At 40.0% G+C, this 20,418-nt stretch overlaps 2 protein-coding genes across 6 annotated transcripts in view; one reads left to right on the forward strand and one right to left on the reverse strand.

The window, feature by feature from the left end:
- Positions 1–14,785, forward strand: part of LOC117772320 (beta-galactosidase-1-like protein 2) — a 23,027-nt gene extending 8,242 nt beyond the window's left edge. The window contains exons 8-19 of the mRNA XM_034603349.1: positions 10–74; positions 825–909; positions 4,810–4,953; positions 5,671–5,751; positions 8,336–8,442; positions 10,641–10,787; positions 11,077–11,148; positions 11,598–11,676; positions 11,829–11,916; positions 12,790–12,904; positions 13,400–13,516; positions 14,376–14,785. Of these exons, the coding sequence (XP_034459240.1) occupies positions 10–74; positions 825–909; positions 4,810–4,953; positions 5,671–5,751; positions 8,336–8,442; positions 10,641–10,787; positions 11,077–11,148; positions 11,598–11,676; positions 11,829–11,916; positions 12,790–12,904; positions 13,400–13,516; positions 14,376–14,459 (1,184 nt within the window). The 3' untranslated portion in view covers positions 14,460–14,785. The remainder of the gene's footprint in view (positions 1–9; positions 75–824; positions 910–4,809; positions 4,954–5,670; positions 5,752–8,335; positions 8,443–10,640; positions 10,788–11,076; positions 11,149–11,597; positions 11,677–11,828; positions 11,917–12,789; positions 12,905–13,399; positions 13,517–14,375) is intronic.
- Positions 14,786–19,272: 4,487 nt separating this feature from the next.
- b3gat1a (beta-1,3-glucuronyltransferase 1 (glucuronosyltransferase P) a) overlaps positions 19,273–20,418 on the reverse strand; it is an 80,009-nt gene continuing 78,863 nt past the window's right edge. For 4 of the 5 annotated variants that reach the window (XM_034603400.1, XM_034603401.1, XM_034603399.1 and 1 more), the window contains one exon: positions 19,273–20,273. The gene's annotated coding sequence lies outside the window, so the exon portion shown is untranslated. Of the gene's footprint in view, positions 20,374–20,418 lie in introns of all 5 variants that reach the window. The other variant, XR_004615756.1, reaches the window with a different exon arrangement.

The raw sequence follows: 20,418 nt of genomic DNA on the forward strand, positions 1-20,418 counted from the left end.
TGTCTACAGCTCTTGAAACCATCAATTTTCAGAAACTGAACCTGAATGACATTAAGTATTTGGAAGAAATACAGGTAAGTCTTATTTGTGTCATATGTTACATGATTTTAAGTTTAAAGTTTTATTTGTCCTGTGCAAGTTAACACAGGGTCAACAGCACAATGAAAACTTGGATGAGAAGAAACCGGTCAGCTCAGCAGTGCACTTAGTGCAATGATTAAATTAAATAAAAGCAAAGTAGAAAGAGCTCGATTAAAAAAAATAAAATAAGGCAAATACAAAACTTAAAACAATACACTAAAAACGTAATACATTCAAAGATGCAGTGCAACATTCGAGGATGCAAATGTAGTGACAACTTTGAACTGTATGGAATATGTATGTATAAGTTATTGTACATTTACCAGAGGTGGGTGAGAAAAAAAGTGCAAACGGGCAGATAAACAGATATGCAGAGGCTTGTTGGACTTGAATTGACTATGACTTAAGAAACCTGACTGCCTTATGATAAAACTGAAGCCCTGCTCCTATATCGTCTGCATGCTGTGTGCCTTCCACAGACACCGCTGGTGGTAGATGTCCTGGATGGGGACAAGTGTTTCCAGTGATGTGTTGTTTTGTGAATGAGTCATTACCAGTTTTATGATCTAATCAAACTACACTGGATACACACATCATTATGAACCCTTGCTCTTTCCAATACAAAGTCTCTCCATATACAGTAGTTTGGAGTTGGTAACCTGAAAAATATCTTTTGCCTGTGCAATAATGTAGTCACACAAAAAACCTTTGTAACACCAATTCATTTCTTCATCCCCTTGTAGCCTCAGAGGCCTAAAATGGTGATGGAGTACTGGTCGGGATGGTTCGATCTTTGGGGGAACCTCCATCACGTGTATTCAGCCGAGGGTAAGACTTTGAGAAAGATTGAAATCATTTTCTATAGCGAGACTAACAGGATTCCTGATAAGAGTAAAATAGGTGTTCACATTAGTTTGGAATTTCTATCGATGGATTCTTTGTTTTGGCCCTTTCTTTCTGTATTGATAATCCTGGCCAATTTGAGACTGGAGTGAGACAGGTTTTGTGCATGGAGACAATACAGAATTTCTCAAGGTAGAACAGACTTGAGGGCAAGACAGAGCTCTCGAGCCTCAGGGTGAAAAAGGCTCAAGACGTGTTTTTTTTTTTTTGAGCTGAGAATAAAATAGTCTCTGCCTGGGAAAAGCTGGATAAGGACAAAAAATTAATTCTTCATGCTGAGTGTAAAACAGTCGCTCTAACACTATGGTTCCTACACAGACGGCACGGAGCCCAGTCGGTGCAGCTGGGATGTACAGCTTAGCATATGGTCATTTCCTCCTTGTTTTTGTGGCTTTGTCAGAGATTTATATACTTTTCATGGGCGGTAGGTTCAGAGCCAAGTTCCACAAAGCAGAGCGTGTGTGTCCCATCCTCTTTACTTTGTCTGTTGGCCGTATTTGAAGTTCAAAAGCCACGTTTTTCAAACACTTCCTTGTACAGGATTGTTCAAAGATGCTCTCCGACTGTACTGAACTCAGGTGTGAGGTGTTGTACTTTGTAGGAGTCACATTCATCTCATGCTCCTTCTGCTACAGCTACGCACACACAGATACACACTATGATTGTCTTGCCCTTAGCTGCATTAAATTACATTTCAGTTGTGAGCTTTCCCATTAGTTACCTGTACTCATGCTACAGTCACAAGCTGCATGTGTACTGCAGTATCTAACCACCTGCACTAGAGCATTAGGCATGACAAAATACATTACAGATAAGCCCGAGGAGTTTTGTTGAAGTGGAGGTTATACACCAAAATGCATAGTGGGTATCCCTGAGGGCTACAAATGTGTTAAACGCATTTTCCTGACACCAACATTGTTACATCACTGCTCGCTAGCAGTCTTGTTCTTCCCAGTTTTGTTAGGGCACTGCTACATTTCTTGGCTCCATGTTGCACCAACTGTTGGTTAGTGCAGTAGTGTGAAACCATTGGCAGGATTGCATATAACACCACCACTGAGAGAAAAAAGATTCAGACTAAGTGAATAAACAAAGTAATAAAATAACATTAGGAGTCCTGCATTTCAAAATCTTACTCATGTAAAAATAAATGTATTTTCAGCCAAAAGGGTTTTAAAAGTAAAGTTCTTTGTGTCATGTACTGTATTGGTATTGCATTATTGTATTATTATTGATGCATCAATGTGTAACATATTACTATTGTAACCGGTCCATGTGGTGGAGCATGTTTTAACCACTTTATGTATTGTCTCCAAAGACAATTCTGGCCATAATTGAATCCATACAGCATCACATTTTTAATTCAAATGAAGCACACAAAGAACTGACCATATCTCTAAACCAGAACTACAACGTGTGCCGTCCCTCTAGAATTAGGAAAACTAGAATTTGATTTCAGAAAATACTTGAAACGGGATGAATGACATCAAGAATATGCTGGAATGTTCACAGTTTTTAATTTAAATTTAAAAGTTGATTACAGAGACCTTTTTAATAATCTTAATTATAGTAACTAGTAACTACAGCTGTTAAATAAATGAAGAGGAACGGAAGTATAAAATAGCATAAAATGTACTTTTTAAAAAGGTTCCATCAATGTCCATGTGCATCTTTGTGCATTTATGCTCACAAAACAGGGATCTACTATTAAAACATTGTGACATGGTGCCTCCGGTGGCCATGAAGATACGCACAACCTTAATACACAGTTTTAACATTTACATAGATGTAGATTAGTTCACTTTGTGAGGACAGTGCTTATTTCTATTGAACACTTGATTATTATCATTACTTTATTAATCAATTACTCTTAAAAAATGATTTCACAATATCCCAGAGTGCAGAGCGAATGCTTGTTTGTTCATAATCCAAACATATTTACTGTGGGATGAAAATGAGCGCCCAATGTTTTCATTTCATTTCATTTTAAGAAGCTGCAGTGGATTTTGAGCATTTTAGCTTGAAGCCTCCTTCATGTAAAGTAACCAGTGGCTAACACAAATGTACTCTGCAATATGACATGGTCCACAGGCTACAGCCAGGAGGGTGATATTCTTAATATAATGTACTGTCATGACATAAACGATAGCACCTGTTTCGCAATTGTAAAGATTAATGGCAGCCACACACCCTGCTATCATCATCTGGAGTGCTCTCAGAAACATCTCATTTGGAGCACACCGTGCAGAGCCTGAAGCCGTCACACATTATCAGAAAAAAAAAAAATGAAAGGGCCAACAGTGTCACTTATTTATTTTCTCCTCGGTGAGATCGGGAAGAGGAGAAAGAAAAGAACCTCACCATGCAGGAAGTGTCATGGCTATGAAATGAACGCTGGAATATTCAGCGGGGCCTCGTGTCCTTGACAGTTCAGTGCTCTGCAGACTGCAGCACACACCCGGCACTCGGTCACAGCCGGTGCCACCACCGTGAAACCAACCGAGTCGGGCTCTGTCACTCACCCTGCAAGATTGTTATTCACCCAGACTCGTGCCCTTGATTCTTATAATTAAAGTCAGTTCAATTTGTCTGCTAACGTCTAATTTGAATTCTTAATTATTTGCTCTGCCATGTTCTTCTCGAAATACAGGTAGCTAATTCGTACAGGGAGGTTGGCAATTTTTTTGTAGGTGTGAGTATAGCCCCATGATGAATTATAGTAACCTGTAATAGGAAGTGTGGCTGAGGTCGGTCCATGTTTTAATTGATGTGGAATTGAGGGCAATAGGATTATTGAAACAGTGGCTCTGTAGTCAAATGGATTTTCCCCCTCCTGTTATTCATGGAGGTAAATGTGTAGCTTTATTTCCATTATGCTCAACTTTGCTCACTGTTCAAACCTAAATAATTAAGTCATTTATAAACATCATGGTTTAAAGGTACTATATGTCACTTTGCTCTGCCAACAAACGTGCTCTTTGCTGGCAGGTGGTGGCAAGTATCACTTGTCAAGAGCTTAGGTTGTCTGTGCTCTTACAAGATTAGATGTTATAATGTGCCCTCACAGAAGAGCTACCATAGACTGTGTATATATATATACATGGATGAAAAGACCCCTTACCCAAAAGTGAACCAAAACATTTGGATTGCCACCTGGTGGCTCGCTGCAGTATAGTTTATAAACACTGTCTCCTCCATTTTAGCAGATGGGACATGGACCGAACTAACACACAGCGTATGCGTAACATTTTTCTCTGTCATTTTAATTCTTCTCCCACTGATGTTTGTTCAAGTGTTGTTTTTTTCCCCAGTAAGTTCGGTTTTAATGAATTATTTGTTGCTATAAAAATGGGGTGAAATGTCATGATTAACAGCTGAGACTGAGTATTGGCAGGACTTTGCTACCGCTGCTTCATTCCCATAACTACTACGCAGACTCTGGCTCCAAATATGCATCGTATATATCTGGCAGCGTTACTATCCAGGATATATTGACTTCATTTCAGGATAGTGGTAGGAAGAGGAGACGCATTGTCCGGCTTCGTCTTCATCCTCCCTTGAACCAAGGGTGGACTGGACACTACAATGTCTCCCCATTGCATAGTGGTATTACGAGATGGGATGAAGGTAGCTGGGTAGCATGCATCCAATTTATACAAATAAAAGTGATAGAAAGAGAAGCAAACCAAGGGCAAAGCTCTTTGTGAGTAAAGGAATAAGTTTGTTGCTAAACTCATAAACGTTTATTGTAGACTGGTGAGTTATTAGCTGTTTTGCGCCTTCAAATTGGACTTGTTTGTTTAACTTTTTTCACTACTCTTTCAGACATGATACCTGTGGTCACAGAGATCCTTGAAAAGGACATGTCCATCAATCTCTACATGTTCCATGGAGGGACAAATTTTGGCTTCATGAACGGAGCATTTGCTGTTGGAATACCGGCACCCAAACCTATGATAACGAGTTACGGTATGTGTGATCAATCTGGTTTTAATCAGCGTTTTGCAACATATGATTAAACAAAAGTTGATTGTTCAGGGTTTATCTAGAATTATGCCCCAAAGATTTAACGTATTACTGCATTTTAAGAGCCAGGTACATATTTACAATCACTGCCACTTATACTGGTGTTAATTCTTATCTGTAAACCCCACTGATGCTGCACATAAATGTGCAATGTACCAAATAAAAGAAATGTGAAGATGAAAGCATGATGAGTACACTTTAACTATCCATAGATGGCACTATCTATACACACAGCCTCTGATCTTTGGCTGCTTGGACATTTGAATATGCAGTGCACATTAATTCATTCATTACACAATAAACTGCATTGGGAATGTAAATTAAAGATGGTACAATGGGTTTTATATCCTCCTATAGGGTACTTAACATTGCAATAACCTCATTCTTCAGTAAAGAGCAGAAATCTGCAATGTGCTCGACAGGAGGGACAGCCACCTTTGACCGCTCTTTACACTCGTGTTTACTCTTCTGAATGCTTTTTTACCTTTTCACCTCAAAAACGGCACCAATTTCTGTCAAGATAACCCAAACTGTGTCTCGGCCAGCTGCTGTCTCAAGTTGTTTGATAGGGGAGCACGGTGAAATCATCTGCCACGGTGAGAGGCATGCCTGTCTCGCTGGCTCCTGAGCCTGCTGTTCTGATAGCGCATTATCTTGCAGATTACGATGCTCCATTATCCGAGGCTGGGGATTACACCACCAAGTACCATCTTCTGAGGAATTTATTCAGCTTCTACCACAGTGAGTGTTGTATGTTGTTGCTGCGACGGGCCCCACATCTTCCACCTCTCTTTCTCTCCATTTCTTTTCACCAGCCCCCCTACTTGCATTAATTATCCATGTAGAGCCTGTACTCCGTTGGCTAAAGCAGGATAACTTTGCATATAATCACAAGCATGGGGGTTTTGTGAGATTTTTGTCAAAGTCATAGACCCTCAGTCTCAGACCAGTGTGAAAATTACATCCTAAGCTTGTTTATGACTCATGCAATTTCCTCTATTTGTAAAATGAGGTTTTGTGTTGGAGGGGGGCTCTCATATTTACTAGAAACGAAGATTTTTTTTTGGCAAACTGGGTTCGAATCCATCACAACAAAATAATGATTCCTCCAGCATTGTGGTGATTGAAGACAGTTTGAAAGGCTCCCTGTGTGTGATTCATCTTTATGTTTTGTAGTCTGCTGAACAATGAGCAGTGGCCTGTATATGAGAGCCAGGCTGGGTTCTATAGCAACCACAAACACATGACCCAATTTTTTAATTAGATCAGATTGATATTTCATTATTGTTTGGTTGTCAAATCATGTACATCGTGTCAGTTACTCTTTGCCCTGCGGTGTTGTTTCTGCATATCTTGGCGTGGATTCACACTGATCTGTCAAAGGTCTAACACTTGTATTTGACAACAAAAAAGGTTCTTAAAATAGACTTGGGTCCTACATGCTTTGGGGTTTTCTTGTAATTTCAAATATGTCAGAAATTGCCTATCTTCTGTAAAGAAAGTCAGATGTCAAGTATGAGTAAATTCAAACCCCAGCATTATGCTGCTTTCCGACAGGCAATGAATTCCGTATTTCTCCTGAAGTTATCCGGTGGAGCTGTATGTGAGAATGCACATATCCGAGTCAGCTGCTCCTGACATTTTACAGGAGTGAACTCATATTAAAATACAGCAGGAAAATGTGAGGACACAAAACTGGAAAAAAAGTACAGAGGCGTCATACACGTAGATGAAGCAGAGAATGTAAACTTAGAAAGACAATGAGATTCGAGAACTGTCGACAGTAAGGATCCACGCCAGTGTGTGTTGTAAACCAAAGCACGTTATTTTCGCAGCAGAATTTAAAAAGCCCCTTTTCCACTGGTCAAAAAACCCACTAACAGCTTGCTTTTGTCTGCAATGGGATTGGATACAATCAGCAATCACTCCCGGTCAAATGAGTCTGCAGTATACAGGGTTTTAACTAGCTGGTTCAGATTGGCAGTGATGGAAACAAGACACCGGCGTGAACTCGCTAATTGGGCAAGACAGCGAGGTGAGAGGGTGCCTCAGTTTTCGGTGCTTTTGTGAAAAGAAAACAGAGAAACAAACTCCTCCCCTGGCAATGGGAAAGGAGGAGTCAGTCACCTTTCTTGTGGGTTTAACCAGATTTAAATAAGCTGTGTATACCTGCTTATTGTGGTGTAGAAGAGGTGTAAGCTAGGTCTTGCCTCCTGTGTGCTCCATCCAGACACCACCCCTCACCTGAACGTGTCTGACCTGGACAATCTCCTGCTGTGTTCTTCATATGTGAAAAAAGTAAAGTCAATTGGGTCATGTGGGTCAGGTGCCATTCATGTCTGAAAGCAGCATGAGTTTCTTCTTCCCTGCAACACATTGCCACTGTCTCCTTTGTTGAGAACTGAATGGGTAATTTGGGATAATATTGCATTATTGTGGGAAAAATTCCAAATTCGTGACATAACTCCATGTACGTGTTTCATTGCATGTTTACTCTGTTATATTTTCACATTATAAAGGCATTGGCTTTTAAGCATTTAAAAAGCCATCTAGGAGAAAGGTGTTGGCCATTATCCTCCAAGCTTTCCCCAAGTGTTTCAGTTGTTAGCACTTGGTGATAAGGAAATGCTGTCAAGCCTTTTCCAGAGGGAGCACTGGTGTGTCTGCATGCCTTAACACCTTTGAAAGCAGTTAGGGGGCATGGGCAACTACTGTTTACCACTGTCAAGAGACTTTTTGTAACATAGAGCACAAACTGGATGCTGCTGTGGAGGGTAAATGGCTCCACCAAGAGATCAGAACAATTTGTTGCAGAATAATAGTTATATTAAACATCTGTCTTCATGTTGGATAGAATAATTGAACTGGTTCATTTTGTTAATTTTGTTGCTGCTGTAACATCGTTATCATTATGATGGTATTGCCAGCAGCATCACCAACTTCTGGTGCAGTATTCAAAACTAGTTTAAATGCAACTTGCTGCAATTGGTCCAAACTATCCAACAAAGTGTTTTCACGCTGCAAAATGAAAAGAGCCGTGTTTCAGTTTGATCCGGACCAACAACCTCTTTGGGTTGGATTAAATGTTGGAGAGATGTCCGAACCATGCTCCGAGGAACCTTTCACCCCTGTTATTTAGGTTATTTAGGTTCGGATTAAACAAAATAGGTGTGAAAGCGTGTTGAGTATGTATTTTCAGGGTCAAAATGTTGTATACATGGAAGGCTAGTTTGGGGCCCTAATTATGGATACATAAAATGAGCATAAATTGATATATAGTCAGAAAAACTGCTATCTAGCCTAAAGTTTCTTCCTGGTTTTTCAGTCTACCCTCTCCCTGAACTGCCTCCTCTCCTGCAGAGGAGAGCGTACCAGCCTGTTGTCGTCCAGCAGCACCTGTCTCTGTGGGACATTCTGCATTTCGCTGACAAGGTAAGCTACAGACGCAGAGAGAGTGCTGAAATTCTTGGCACAAAAATGACAAACATCATTAGCTGAGTAGCATTGCTCATATCACTACAAAGTTGTTTACAATCAGTAATTCATAAAAAAACGTCATTCATTACCATTTGTAAAATCCCATCATTTAAACTGAAAGAAAATCGGTGGTTAATTATGTGGATGTGAAGGCTGTTGTCTCCTTTTTAAACGAGCCTAATATTGAATATATGGATTCCAGCTGTGATTCACTAAGACTGAGGATGTATTTACTCTACCCATGGTTACAGTAGCACAAGCTCCTTTATCACATCTGTCTACTCACCGCAGAATTTCTGCTTGCCTTAATTATCATATATTAAATCTGCTAAGTAGCTATTATTCCAGCTATTGTAGCTAGTTGTAGTTTTTTTAAACAATCAACATTAGCAAACGATGAAAACAACTCCAGCACAAATAATCACTGTAGTCACCATCACTCTTATGCCTGTTGTCACTGATTGATTTAATTCTCTATGTTTGAGTGAAGCTGTTTTCAGGCACAAAGTCCAGAAAATTAGGTCTGTTCACTTTCTAAAGTTTTCCTTTCACATGCGAAGAGCGCAGTAGGAGATCTTTTGGTTCAGACGTGTTTAACAACAACAGGAAAATGTCTGAAACATCCAGGCGAGCAGTGGCACCTGAGTGAAGCATGCAGGAGGCAGGACATGAAGTGTTCCGCTGCAGAAAATGCTATTGTTGTCAGCGTCTTCTACGTTTATGGCACCTCTTTTTCATCCTTAGATATTGTATTGTTTTTATTTGTTTAGATTTGCATCTGTCATGTGTTACAAAATGCCATCAACAAGCCCACTTTTTAGCAGTGAATTTTCTTAACACTTTCCTGATGTATTCTCACATGGGCTCACTGACATTTTATTTGGGGGCTGGCAGGAGGATTTCCAGGCATCTGACTCAAACATTTGGGTTCTTATGTACAGCCCCTCTGGAAGGTTTCAGGAAAATGTCTGGATTTCAGTGCACGTCTGAAACATTGCACCGGTGGCCCATTCACAGACAAGAAGTAATCAAATGTGTGCACCTGTGTTAAGTGTAAAGTATGCACATAAAATCCCCCCTCGGCAAACACGAAACAAACAAAAAGATTTGTTCAAGAAAATGCACAGGAGGTGTCATCTTGAATTTATTACTGTCATGTCCACCAGTGTAGTCTAGCCATTTACACCAAGCTCTCCAGTGGCATCGATATTCATACCAGATGTTGCACATCTGGCAGTTGCTGACACCATTAATTATTCACCTCCTGTTGCAACAATTTGCTTCTCTCTTAGATGGGATGACAATTGCTTTGCCCCTGACCAGCCACACACCCTTGTTTAAAAAGAGCGTTCTCTCTTCAGCGGCTTCAGACTGACGGAGCACAACATCTGAGCTTGATATTGTATTTGCCTGTTTAGGGGGAAGGTGGTTAATCATGTCCTAGCAGAGAGTGTTTATTGTCTTGTGCGTAATGCCCCTCCCAAGGGGATGCAAAAACAATGTGGCTGAATGAAAGGATTGCTCTGACTGCCACACATGTGAGCCTCATTAGGTTTAAAAGAGCCTTACGTTCTGTAAGGAGGAGATTGTGGGGCAGAAATGATGAGTCTGTTCTGAGAACGGTTGTGAGATTACATACAATGCTTTTTGAGATTTCCCTTTCCTCTAGTGTGTTCTATATAGTTTTTTTTGTCTGTGTATGTAAAAGGTCTCCAAAAAGTCAGTGTTAAAGGTGCTCCACTCCCTCATTGCTTCTGAAAAGCCTTGTCAGGAGGAGGGGGGCTTAAAGAGACAGGAGCAAAACTTAAAAAGCTTAACAGTATTTCAGACAGAGGCTGAAAAGAGGAGCTGCAGCAATGGACAATATGAGGAGGGTGATGTTTTTTATGAACCCTAGAGCGTGTAAACATTTTTCAAGTATTAACACAAATGAAAAGTATGAACCGGAATTAAAACCGCTTTAAGGCCAGATCACACAAAATGCATTCACCAATTTACAATCTCAGAACATAAGCTGCGTCTTAAGTCAGAGGCTGCAACCTTCATAGTCTGCATTTGAAGACCAAACGGACAAATGCGTCCTTCAATACCTGTTTTCAGTAGGTCTTTATGTGAACAACCCTAAACATCGGTCGTCTTTTTCCTATTTTTAGCCATTGAAGTCAGAGAGGCCGATAAACATGGAGAATCTCCCTGTCAACCATAACAATGGTCAGTCGTACGGCTACACGCTGTATGAGACCATCATCACCAGCGGAGGACTCCTCAACTCAAAGAACAACATCAGAGACAGAGCGCTGGTAAGGAGAGGAAGACACACAGCGACGTGACGCTTTTACAATCACATTTCACAATTTACACTTTCCTTTGTGCGAACGTTTGCACCCGGAAAGCTGTAATCTGCTTGTTAGAAATGACACACTGTACTTGTGGAGGGCAATTAACAAGCTCAGGCTGTGATCAGTTGCTCTGGTATTAATGTCACACAATTTTAAGACAGTTCTCAAATGTTGAAACCCAAAAAACTTTCGTGAGTGTTTTCAAGTTCATTCTTTGATTTTCTGTATATAATTTTATTTTTCCTCCCAGGTTTTTGTGGACAAACATTTTGTTGGTGTCCTGGATTATAAAACACTAGAGCTGGCACTTCCTGATGGGAAGGTATTGTGTGTGTGTGTGTGTGTGTGTGTGTGTGTGTGTGTGTGTGTGTGTGTGTGTGTGTGTGTGTGTGTGTGTGTGTGTGTGTGTGTGTGTGTGTGTGTGTGTGTGTGTGTGTGTGTGTGTGTGTGTGTGTGTGTGTGTCCCTCATTAAGTAGCATAGAACCAGTCTTCTTCCTGTTTAATATTCAACAACGTGCAGCATGTTAAAGCTTCAGATGGTGCTGATAGATGTTCTTTGGCAACAAGGTCTCAGTATTAATATAACAGTTTATGTTAACATCAGTTAAATTCAGCTTTACAGTTCAGACGCAGAACAGCCCTGATCACTCACTCAAGTCAGACTAGTTGAAAAAAAGTACTTGAAAAGTAGTTGAAATACTAGTTTGTATTTTGTTAATTCTTGACATGTAGTGTAGTTGCTGATTCTGATTGTGATTCTCCTACTGAAGGGAAGAAGAACACTAGGTTTACTGGTGGAGAACTGTGGAAGAGTGAATTATGGGCAGACTCTGGATGAGCAGCGCAAAGGTACAAATTGCTCCCCAAACTGATGGCTTTTTAAATGTTCCAGTCAGCATGAGTCCTCTTTAAATGATCTTTTTTTCATTGGAGACCTTTCGTGAAGCTAAGCGTCTTAAGATGTATTAGAAAGCTGAAAGCCGCTCTGACTCACCTTTCAGGTCTGGTCGGAGATATCGAGTTAAACAAGCAGCTCCTCCAAGACTTCATTATTCATAGTCTGGATATGAAGCCAGGCTTCCTTAACAGGTTTGTGTCTTTTCCATTATGGTCCACTTTCCCTCCATGTTTGTGTTTCTCTGTCATTAAAGCCGCCTCTGATCCAATCCAGCTGATTATCTCCCTGCATAACACAATTACAGTGGTAATATGATGGGAAAACTGAGGAGTCAGAACACAGCCTCCCAATTCAGTGTCTCATGGTAAACATCTTGAATTGTAAGCAGTACAGTGGGTAGACTACAGGGTTGGAGTCATTTAAGAGCTGCACTGCACCTTTCTGAATACAATACAACACCACTTGAAGAAAGGTGCACCCCAAGGTGCGAAGGCATATCCCTCATGATGATTCCGTATTACTAAATCCTAAAACCCTCACCTCCTTTTTAGGTTATGTTGGTTACCTAATATTTGTTGCACTGACACTAAACATCAGAGTCACTAGATTTATCTTACCTTCTACTGTGTAGAAGTGTACATTTTACATGAATACGTAGCTATATTTTACATCCATTGTTAGGTATCTCCCCATATACTGAAAATGTTTCAATTTCTTTCGTTTATCACCATCCTGAAAATGTCAAGGCTTGAAGGCGTCTATGATGGAAACTATCTTGTCTTATATCACGGCAACCTTTTGAATTCACTTCAAGGCAAAGTATAACCTATAACTGAAATTATAAGACAAAGAATCTGAATATTTCCCAGTGCTATCCATGTCCAAACTTTCCCATTTGACACATTGACATTTACTGCAGCCAGAATACTGTAGGACTGACATGATAAATAACAGGCCTCCTATAAGTCAAGACAAGGGACATTTGTGCTTCATAGAATGGAACTCAATGTGAAAGGTGTAATCTGTAAGGATTGTATTCTTCAATTTTCTTTGTCATTTTACAGAATCGAGAATTTGGGCAACTGGAAGTCTATGCGAGAGCAGCTGTCCTTCCCAGGGTTTTTCCAGGCCAAACTCTACGTGAACGGTTCTCCCAAAGACACCTTCATCAAACTCCCTGTAAGTCAGACCCAGTGGAGCTGCTAATACAACACAGCAGAACCAGCACAGGAAGCTCTGCCAAAAAGATTGATTCATGTATTTTATTTGACCCTTACTATACCGTTAGTACACATTTGTATTAGTTGTTATACCTCTGTCAAAAAATCTGAAATGCCCCAATAGGTTTAAGTCATGTTATTATTTGGACTTAGTTAATACACATATGAAAATCATTATTTAATTGTTATTATTTATGTTGTTATGACTCATTATATTTTTACAATATTATGTAAATATGTACTTCATGACTGATCATTTCCAAACTGTTACAGTAGCAGTTATTTTTCTCTCACATTTCTCACATTTTCTGGGAAGGAGTTGTAATTAACAACAAGTCTGTGTGTGTTAGTCACAAGATGCAAATCACATTAGAAGTAAAGACTTTCTTGTGTAGGAGATAGTTATCAACGTGTTTCTAAGTTTTACTCTAACAGTGACTGTTTGTGTTTACAGGGATGGAGTAAAGGAGTCATCTTCATCAACGGCAAGAATCTTGGACGCTACAGGTCCATCGGTCCTCAGCAAACTCTCTACGTCCCAGGCCCCTGGCTTCACAAGGGAGACAACCAGGTACTTCTGTATTATCTATACCTGCAGGGGGTTACCCTTCGAGTGATACTTCAATCAGTCACTGTAGCATTGTTTAGTATTTTACAATGGCACAACTATCTATTTATATAGGTCCTGCCCATGTTAGCATGCAATCCAATCCTGACTGACCATGAAAAATGGCTGCCAAATTCCTTAAGACATTTTTTATAATAAAGATAAAAAATTAGGGCTCCAACTAATGATTATTTTTAATATAGATTAATCTTATGAACATTTTTATTGATTAATTGGTTGTTAATTGGGGGTTTCGACAGAAACATGTCATAAAATAATTAAATAAGCATGTTTCTGTTTCACAGAGCCCATTGTGACATCTTTTAAATGTCTAGTTTTGTCTTATCAATAGTCTAAAATCCCAAAATGCAATGAGATATAGTAAAACATGACAAAGTATTCAAATCCTCACCTCTTACTGGTGCATGAGCAAATGTCGTTGTTTTTTGTTTGTGTGATTAAAGACTTGGATGATTTATCAGTGAACAAAATTAAAGCCTGTTTAACTTACTGGCAATCAACTAATCCATGAACCTTTTAGTTCCATCTGGTTATATTTTGTATTATTAAAAAACAAAGTTATCTAGCTCTTCAGATCAGTAGTTACAGTATTATAGCTACTGATATTCATCACACTATAGCTTTAATGTTGCTGACCTCTGCACAAGGCCTGGAGCTAAACATTCTGTATCTCTGCATTTCTCGCCTTTTCTTAGATTGTCTTTTCTGTGAGTGTTCATATATTGACATTAGTGCTCCACCACCCACTCTCACTGTCCTCTCACGACTTTGCTTAACATTTTCTGCTTTTGCTTCATCACAGGTCCTCGTGTTTGAAGAGCAGGAAGCAGATGGTAAGATCCAGTTCACCAGCACCCCTGACTATGGCATGGCTGTCGATGTCTAGTATGGACGGGAGGGCAGATGGGGAGAGGAGGATGATGGGAGAGTAGCTGGGAAGGTCAGGACTGAGGCGACAGCCGTGAGTTCCGTCTACACGGGCACCCGACACCTGGCCGAGACCAGCATCACCCATAAGTGACACGTCGGTAAACGGGACGTTTGGTGTTCTGCCAGAAGATGCATCTGCATAATCAGCTTCCTCACATCAACTCCTCATTTCAGTGACTTTACTCATGACACTCCGTTGAATAATTTCTATTCAATTTAGCAACAGTATCATTAACGTCCACTTACACACTCCATAATTTGAGACCAAGGGACTGGGACAGAGAACGATCTTGATTATAATGAAGTGTTAGAAACTCTCCTCCTTTCTCAGACTTAATTTATACATATCATCCAGAGTGTATGCAAAGAATGTGTGAATAAAGACTGGTGTGACCTCTGTGTCAGTAGTCAAGGCCAACCAAGCCCGTGAACTGCTTTATTTATCCCACATACTGTGAGCCTGTTTGCTTGGTTGCTTTTTCAAATTTACCTTCTAATTATACGCTGTGAGCTCATGCAGAGGAGTCAAGTTCGCAAGCTGCGTTTGAAATCTTTTTTTCTGAATTCTCCTCTGTTGTGTGTGGCTCTTACCAGCCTGGATACTGCCGCAAATGTTTTCTTTGATGATTGATGCCATGGTGATACTGTGCTGTCACATTTGAAAACTAATCAGTGCAGGCTAATGACATGATATGTATGAGTAATTACGACTTAAGAGGTGGTCAGGTTTCCCATGCTGCTGAAATCCTGCAGTGGATTCCATCAGTTGTTCAAAGCAGCTCAAACCATAGACTCTATCTAAAGATGGACGACGGATCTCCACTTCCTCCCTCTATCTAGAAATCAAGACCAAATATCCCACATACAAACACTACCATCACACCTCAAGTCCCTGCAGCAGTGATCAGGGCCACGTTCTCAAAGTCCCACACATGTGCTCTACCAGGTCTCAGTTGTCAATCATGATGTTTCAGCCTATTTTTAAAGCATCAAATCATTAACTTAAACCAAACTTACCGAAAACATGAACAATTAATGTGATAAGAACAACGTAAAATGACAGAAACCCCTTGTGAGAAAAACGTATTTGATGTGTAATTTGACTTATTAGTTCTGTGGCGATTGAGACACTTTGGCTTCACTTTTGAGAGCTGTCATCCATCTTTATCCTCATCTTTAACTATTAGCTTGTTAAATTAAGGCCCTTTTAGCTTAAACTATAAAAAAGAACACAGTCCACATGTCTGACCTGACACGTGATGAAATGCTGTTAAATACAATGTAAACTGACTTCAAATGAAATTTTACATAAATTATAAAACATCAGTAATATGCAATTATGTTAACTGCATGAATACAACAAACGCTGACGCAAGACTTACTCGTTTTAAGTATAAACAAAGGTTTTGCACCTCGGTTTAATATATATATTTTTTCCTTAACCTGATGTTTTTAAATCTTTGTAGCTTGGTGGCTGGGTAGTTTTTTTTTGCCAAATCACTCCATTTAATAAGCTATTCCTTATTTGGTTATGCTGCAACCTCATTTTGTAAATCACCAGGGTTAAACTAGCTAGTTGTAACAAAGAATTTTAGAATGTCTGATCTATCCATCTGTTCCATCTACTTAAAGGTTATCAACTGCAAGAAACTGTCGATTAATTGTACAAATGGATCAATTTTGTAATTGTTGAGTGTTATTTTTATTAAATTTGTTGAATTGTTCAATTTTTCTCACATTTTATGTAGTTGCAAAAACAGTGTACAACATGCATTTGTTTTGAGACACTTGGCTCCACAGGCCAAATGTGTCAGATCTCAAGTTTGCAGACATACATCAAACAACACAAAGTGTAAATACTTCAACTGGACAGAAAAGTCTGGACCGTGTGAGGTTGTTTTTATCTCAGTTGTTTATTTCTCTTGATTCAACTAACATCTTTCTCTGAGACAGAACTGCTGTGGCAAATAAACAACCTTAACAGTCACATGCATAAAATGTGAATCACATGAGGCTGGAAGATGACAGTGGGGATGAGGAAAGAAGAGAGGACTTGTGTGTGTGTGTGTGTGTGTGTAAAGTGTATTGTGCCTTAGAGAAGCCCTCAGTGGGTAATGGTCATTAACTGACATTAAATATTGGATAAAAATGCACTGCTGATGTACAGGTAGGATGGTTCTAGTAGACTAATTAGACATTAGATATTGCTTGATATTTCAAATTGCAACGTAACAGCATCACCCTTAAGGTTGAGCCCTGAATTGATGTTCTGCTTTGGGATATACCAGAGAAACTCTCTGAATGTGATTTATCCAATGCAAACACATCTTCATCTGTAAACCGCATGACGTTTGTTTACCTGCAAAGCAACACTCAGGAACAGAGGAGAGCGGGGATTTAGTTTGACTTTAAAAGTAAATGATACACTAAGTTGTTTACACATTGGTAATTTTCCCTATCAGACTACATCTCTTAAATTGTTTCAGGGTGAAGAACGATTTAGGTGGATTCATCATTCATTTAGATTAAAAGAAGATTATATCCACTCGAGCAGATCTTGGATCTACAGCAGTGCTATAATGGTGTGTGTGTGTGTGTGTGTGTGTGTGTGTGTGTGTGTGTGTGTGTGTGTGTGTGTGTGTGTGTGTGTGTGTGTGTGTGTGTGTGTGTGTGTGTGTGTGTGTGTGTGTGTGTGTGTGTGTGTGTGTGTGTGTGTGTGTGTGTGTGTGTGTGTGTGTGTGTGTGTGTGTGTATCTGCCTGTTGGTGGTGCTAACCTTTTACTGATCTATGTGATAATCTGTTTGAACAGTGTAATGTAGGTGCACATGCTGTTGTAGCGAGCAGCTGGAAAATAAGGGCAAACACTGCTTGTCTTAAATTGCACATCCACCCTTGAAATAAATACATAAATATATAAAATTTGATCTTTAATAAATAACGGGAGGCGGGTTGAAGAACAGAACTAATCAGAAGATAGTGCGTGATCTCCGTGGCCGAAAACGCCGCGCAGTGTAATATCATGCAGTCAATGAAAACCGCCAGCTTGATGATAGAGATAACATGCAGCCATTGTCTGGATGTGTTTGTCATCGTATTGCGAGTGAAATATGTAACAACACGGTTTCTCCGGCTAATGAGCCCAAGAGGCTGTTAACGTCTTTGTACGTTTTTATGCCGCAGCAGTGTGTGTGTGTGTGTGTGTGTGTGTCGATGGGGGGGAAGTGGGGGTTGGGTGGGTGAGGGGTACACAGAGATAATCTGGCACCAGTACAGAGGCTCAGCGTTTGAATTATCTCCAGGTACTTCTGCCAGGCAACGCTAGATTAGAGCTGCTGTGCATTGTGTATTGCACCACTCGCACGATTTATCAAGTAGAGGAGAGATTCTATTTTTTGAGGTGTAGAATAACTTTGTTACAGTGCTCGGGCGTGTACGGCATCATGCTGATGTCTATCGTTAGTGCTGCGGCAAGTTCCAGTTATCCAGTAAATGCAACTAAAGATGTATGCTAACACAAAAAGAAACCAGGAGATAACGCTCCATAATACTGAAGATGGCAAATCGTTAGGGGAAAAATATGATTTCTACTTGAGTTGTGCTTTTGTTTTTCTGCGGTCACTCCAGAGAAGCATCTAATTTGATCATTTCAAGTTTTTATAAAAAACAAAATATTCTGGGGGCCATGCATAAATAATTGAAATCAGTTATCAGCAACTTGCAGCAGCTGCTGGAAGGTGAGTTGTGTTGAACGTCAGCAGATGTATCCTGAGTGTCTACACGTACAATTCGAAGTGTATTTTTCAGAGAGGAGGGGGACTGACAAAACTGTGTAAAACCAATTTGTTGGAGCTTTGATGCTCCTGCACTTTATCATAATTGCACGTGGCCGACCCTTGTTAACGTGTGGCTCGTGTACATGTGTGATCGTGCATAGACGAGGAGAAATACTAACTCACTAAAAGGACACACTGGTTCCCCACGATGTCACAAATGACACTGAATGCTAGAGATAACATGAGGATCAGGTCAACGTCCCACGAGCCTCTGGTGTAGCTGATTGGATGATCTTGTCTATGCTTTATGAATGTGTCACAACCTGGAGCTTCTATTACCAAATGAAAGAGATGATGTGCTATTACTCTTCCCATGCATTGAACCTAGAGTGAACCTGTGCCTTGTCGTGCATCATTGTGAGAAATTCACCAGGGGGAGAGAGGAGAGACTTTTTTTCCCCTTCTTTTCTTAACATATAAATACAGTACAATGGTTCGGCCAAAATTTGTCCTTAATCCTGCGATTGTTCTCCTTTTGAATGACTATTTACACATGTTGCCACAAAGGTACAACAGCGCGCTAAGGCCATTGTTAAAAATGGTAAAAGATTAAATGAATTGAGATCAATTACAGAGCCAAGGGAGGCGGAGGGGATATCGTGAAAAAGAAAAAGAAATCCGACAGTAAAGTTGGAAAATGACGACAGAAAACACCAATATTTTTGGATAAACTTGGTAGATGTTGTACATGAGCTTCAGGACACTTCAGGACACTTTCCAGCTTCACTCAACCCCCTGTCTCGTCAGTCTGATCCCCAGCTCACAGCTCAGCCTTCTTCGGCTCCGTCCTGCAGACTCCCTTTTCCCTCTTTACAGCCTGGCAGATTCAACCAAACGTAACACATCATGGGTTAATATCAAGAGTAATTCATATTGCTACTTTGCAGGCCGTTCCTCAACAGAAGGGTTAGGGTTGACACTATTTTCTTTTGTTGTAAATTAATGACTTAAAGTATATCTTTATGTTATCGTAAATTTTCAACTTTAAGGACGGAAGTGTTTATCACCTAAAATTACCCCTCCCCTGGCTTAGTCTGTTTTTTTCTTTTTACTTACAATGGCCGTAATATGCCGTCATTCAAAAGGAACATTGTTTTTCTGTATTATTGTTCTTGTTTTTTTGCTCAGAAGGATGTTTGGATTGTTTGACATTACTGTCTCAGTCTCTCTTCAAGTGTACGGGTGGCTTAAATGCATGAGTTTTAATGACACTATAAAATGAACAATGACAACACAAGAGTAAATGTCGGTAAGAGTCAGTAGTATTGAACTAGCGAGTAAGTCACGTGTTTGGAAAACACCCAGTCCAATTAAATTAAATTAAATTAAAGCAAACATTTCATATTTATCAAAAGAACATTCCTTCCCTTTCCATGTTTGTATTTGCCCAACGGAAAATCCACATGAGACATATTTGTCCTTGGAGGCGAGTTTTTATCCAGACTGATGATGTAGGCCAGGTCCGTACATCCAAGAGGATTTTCTCTTTTGTACCATGTGCAGATCCAGACAATAAGTGTTTTATTTTCTTAATGTTCTCTTTTATTGAGGTGAAGGATTTTCTTTAACCTGTTTGTTTGGTCGAATCCGCTGGTTGTTCTCTTTTCGTGTTGTGCTGTCTCATTTGTTAGGTTGTCCTCAGCGTAAGGTGCAGGTCACGACTGTCCACGCCGTCCCCCGTGAGACGTCCTTTTTACGTCCTCTGCACTTCAGTCCTGACAAATATCCACCACCTCTTACTCATCTGTGCTTTGATATGATACATTTTTTTACTGATTTAGTCCTTATTCTAAAGAATGTCTCAGTAAAGAGGATTAAATCCCCCTTCAAAGGCCCCCACGTCCTTTCATTTTCTGGTGATTAAGAGGTGAACACTGGTTGCACTTATCAAGAGACTCTTGACGTTTTCTTCCTCTGTAAGTCCAAGGCCAGCCACCTGCAACAGAAAGGATTAAGATATGCTGAGAAAGAAGGCAAAGGCTTCATTTACGGCCAACCTGTTCATTGTATTGGTGTCATTCATTAACGGACAACACCTCCCCTGTTTACACGAAACAGAAAATTTAGGAAATATTCCAAAC

The sequence above is a fragment of the Hippoglossus hippoglossus genome, chromosome 13 (assembly GCF_009819705.1).
Source record: "Hippoglossus hippoglossus isolate fHipHip1 chromosome 13, fHipHip1.pri, whole genome shotgun sequence".
Classification (NCBI taxonomy): domain Eukaryota; kingdom Metazoa; phylum Chordata; class Actinopteri; order Pleuronectiformes; family Pleuronectidae; genus Hippoglossus; species Hippoglossus hippoglossus.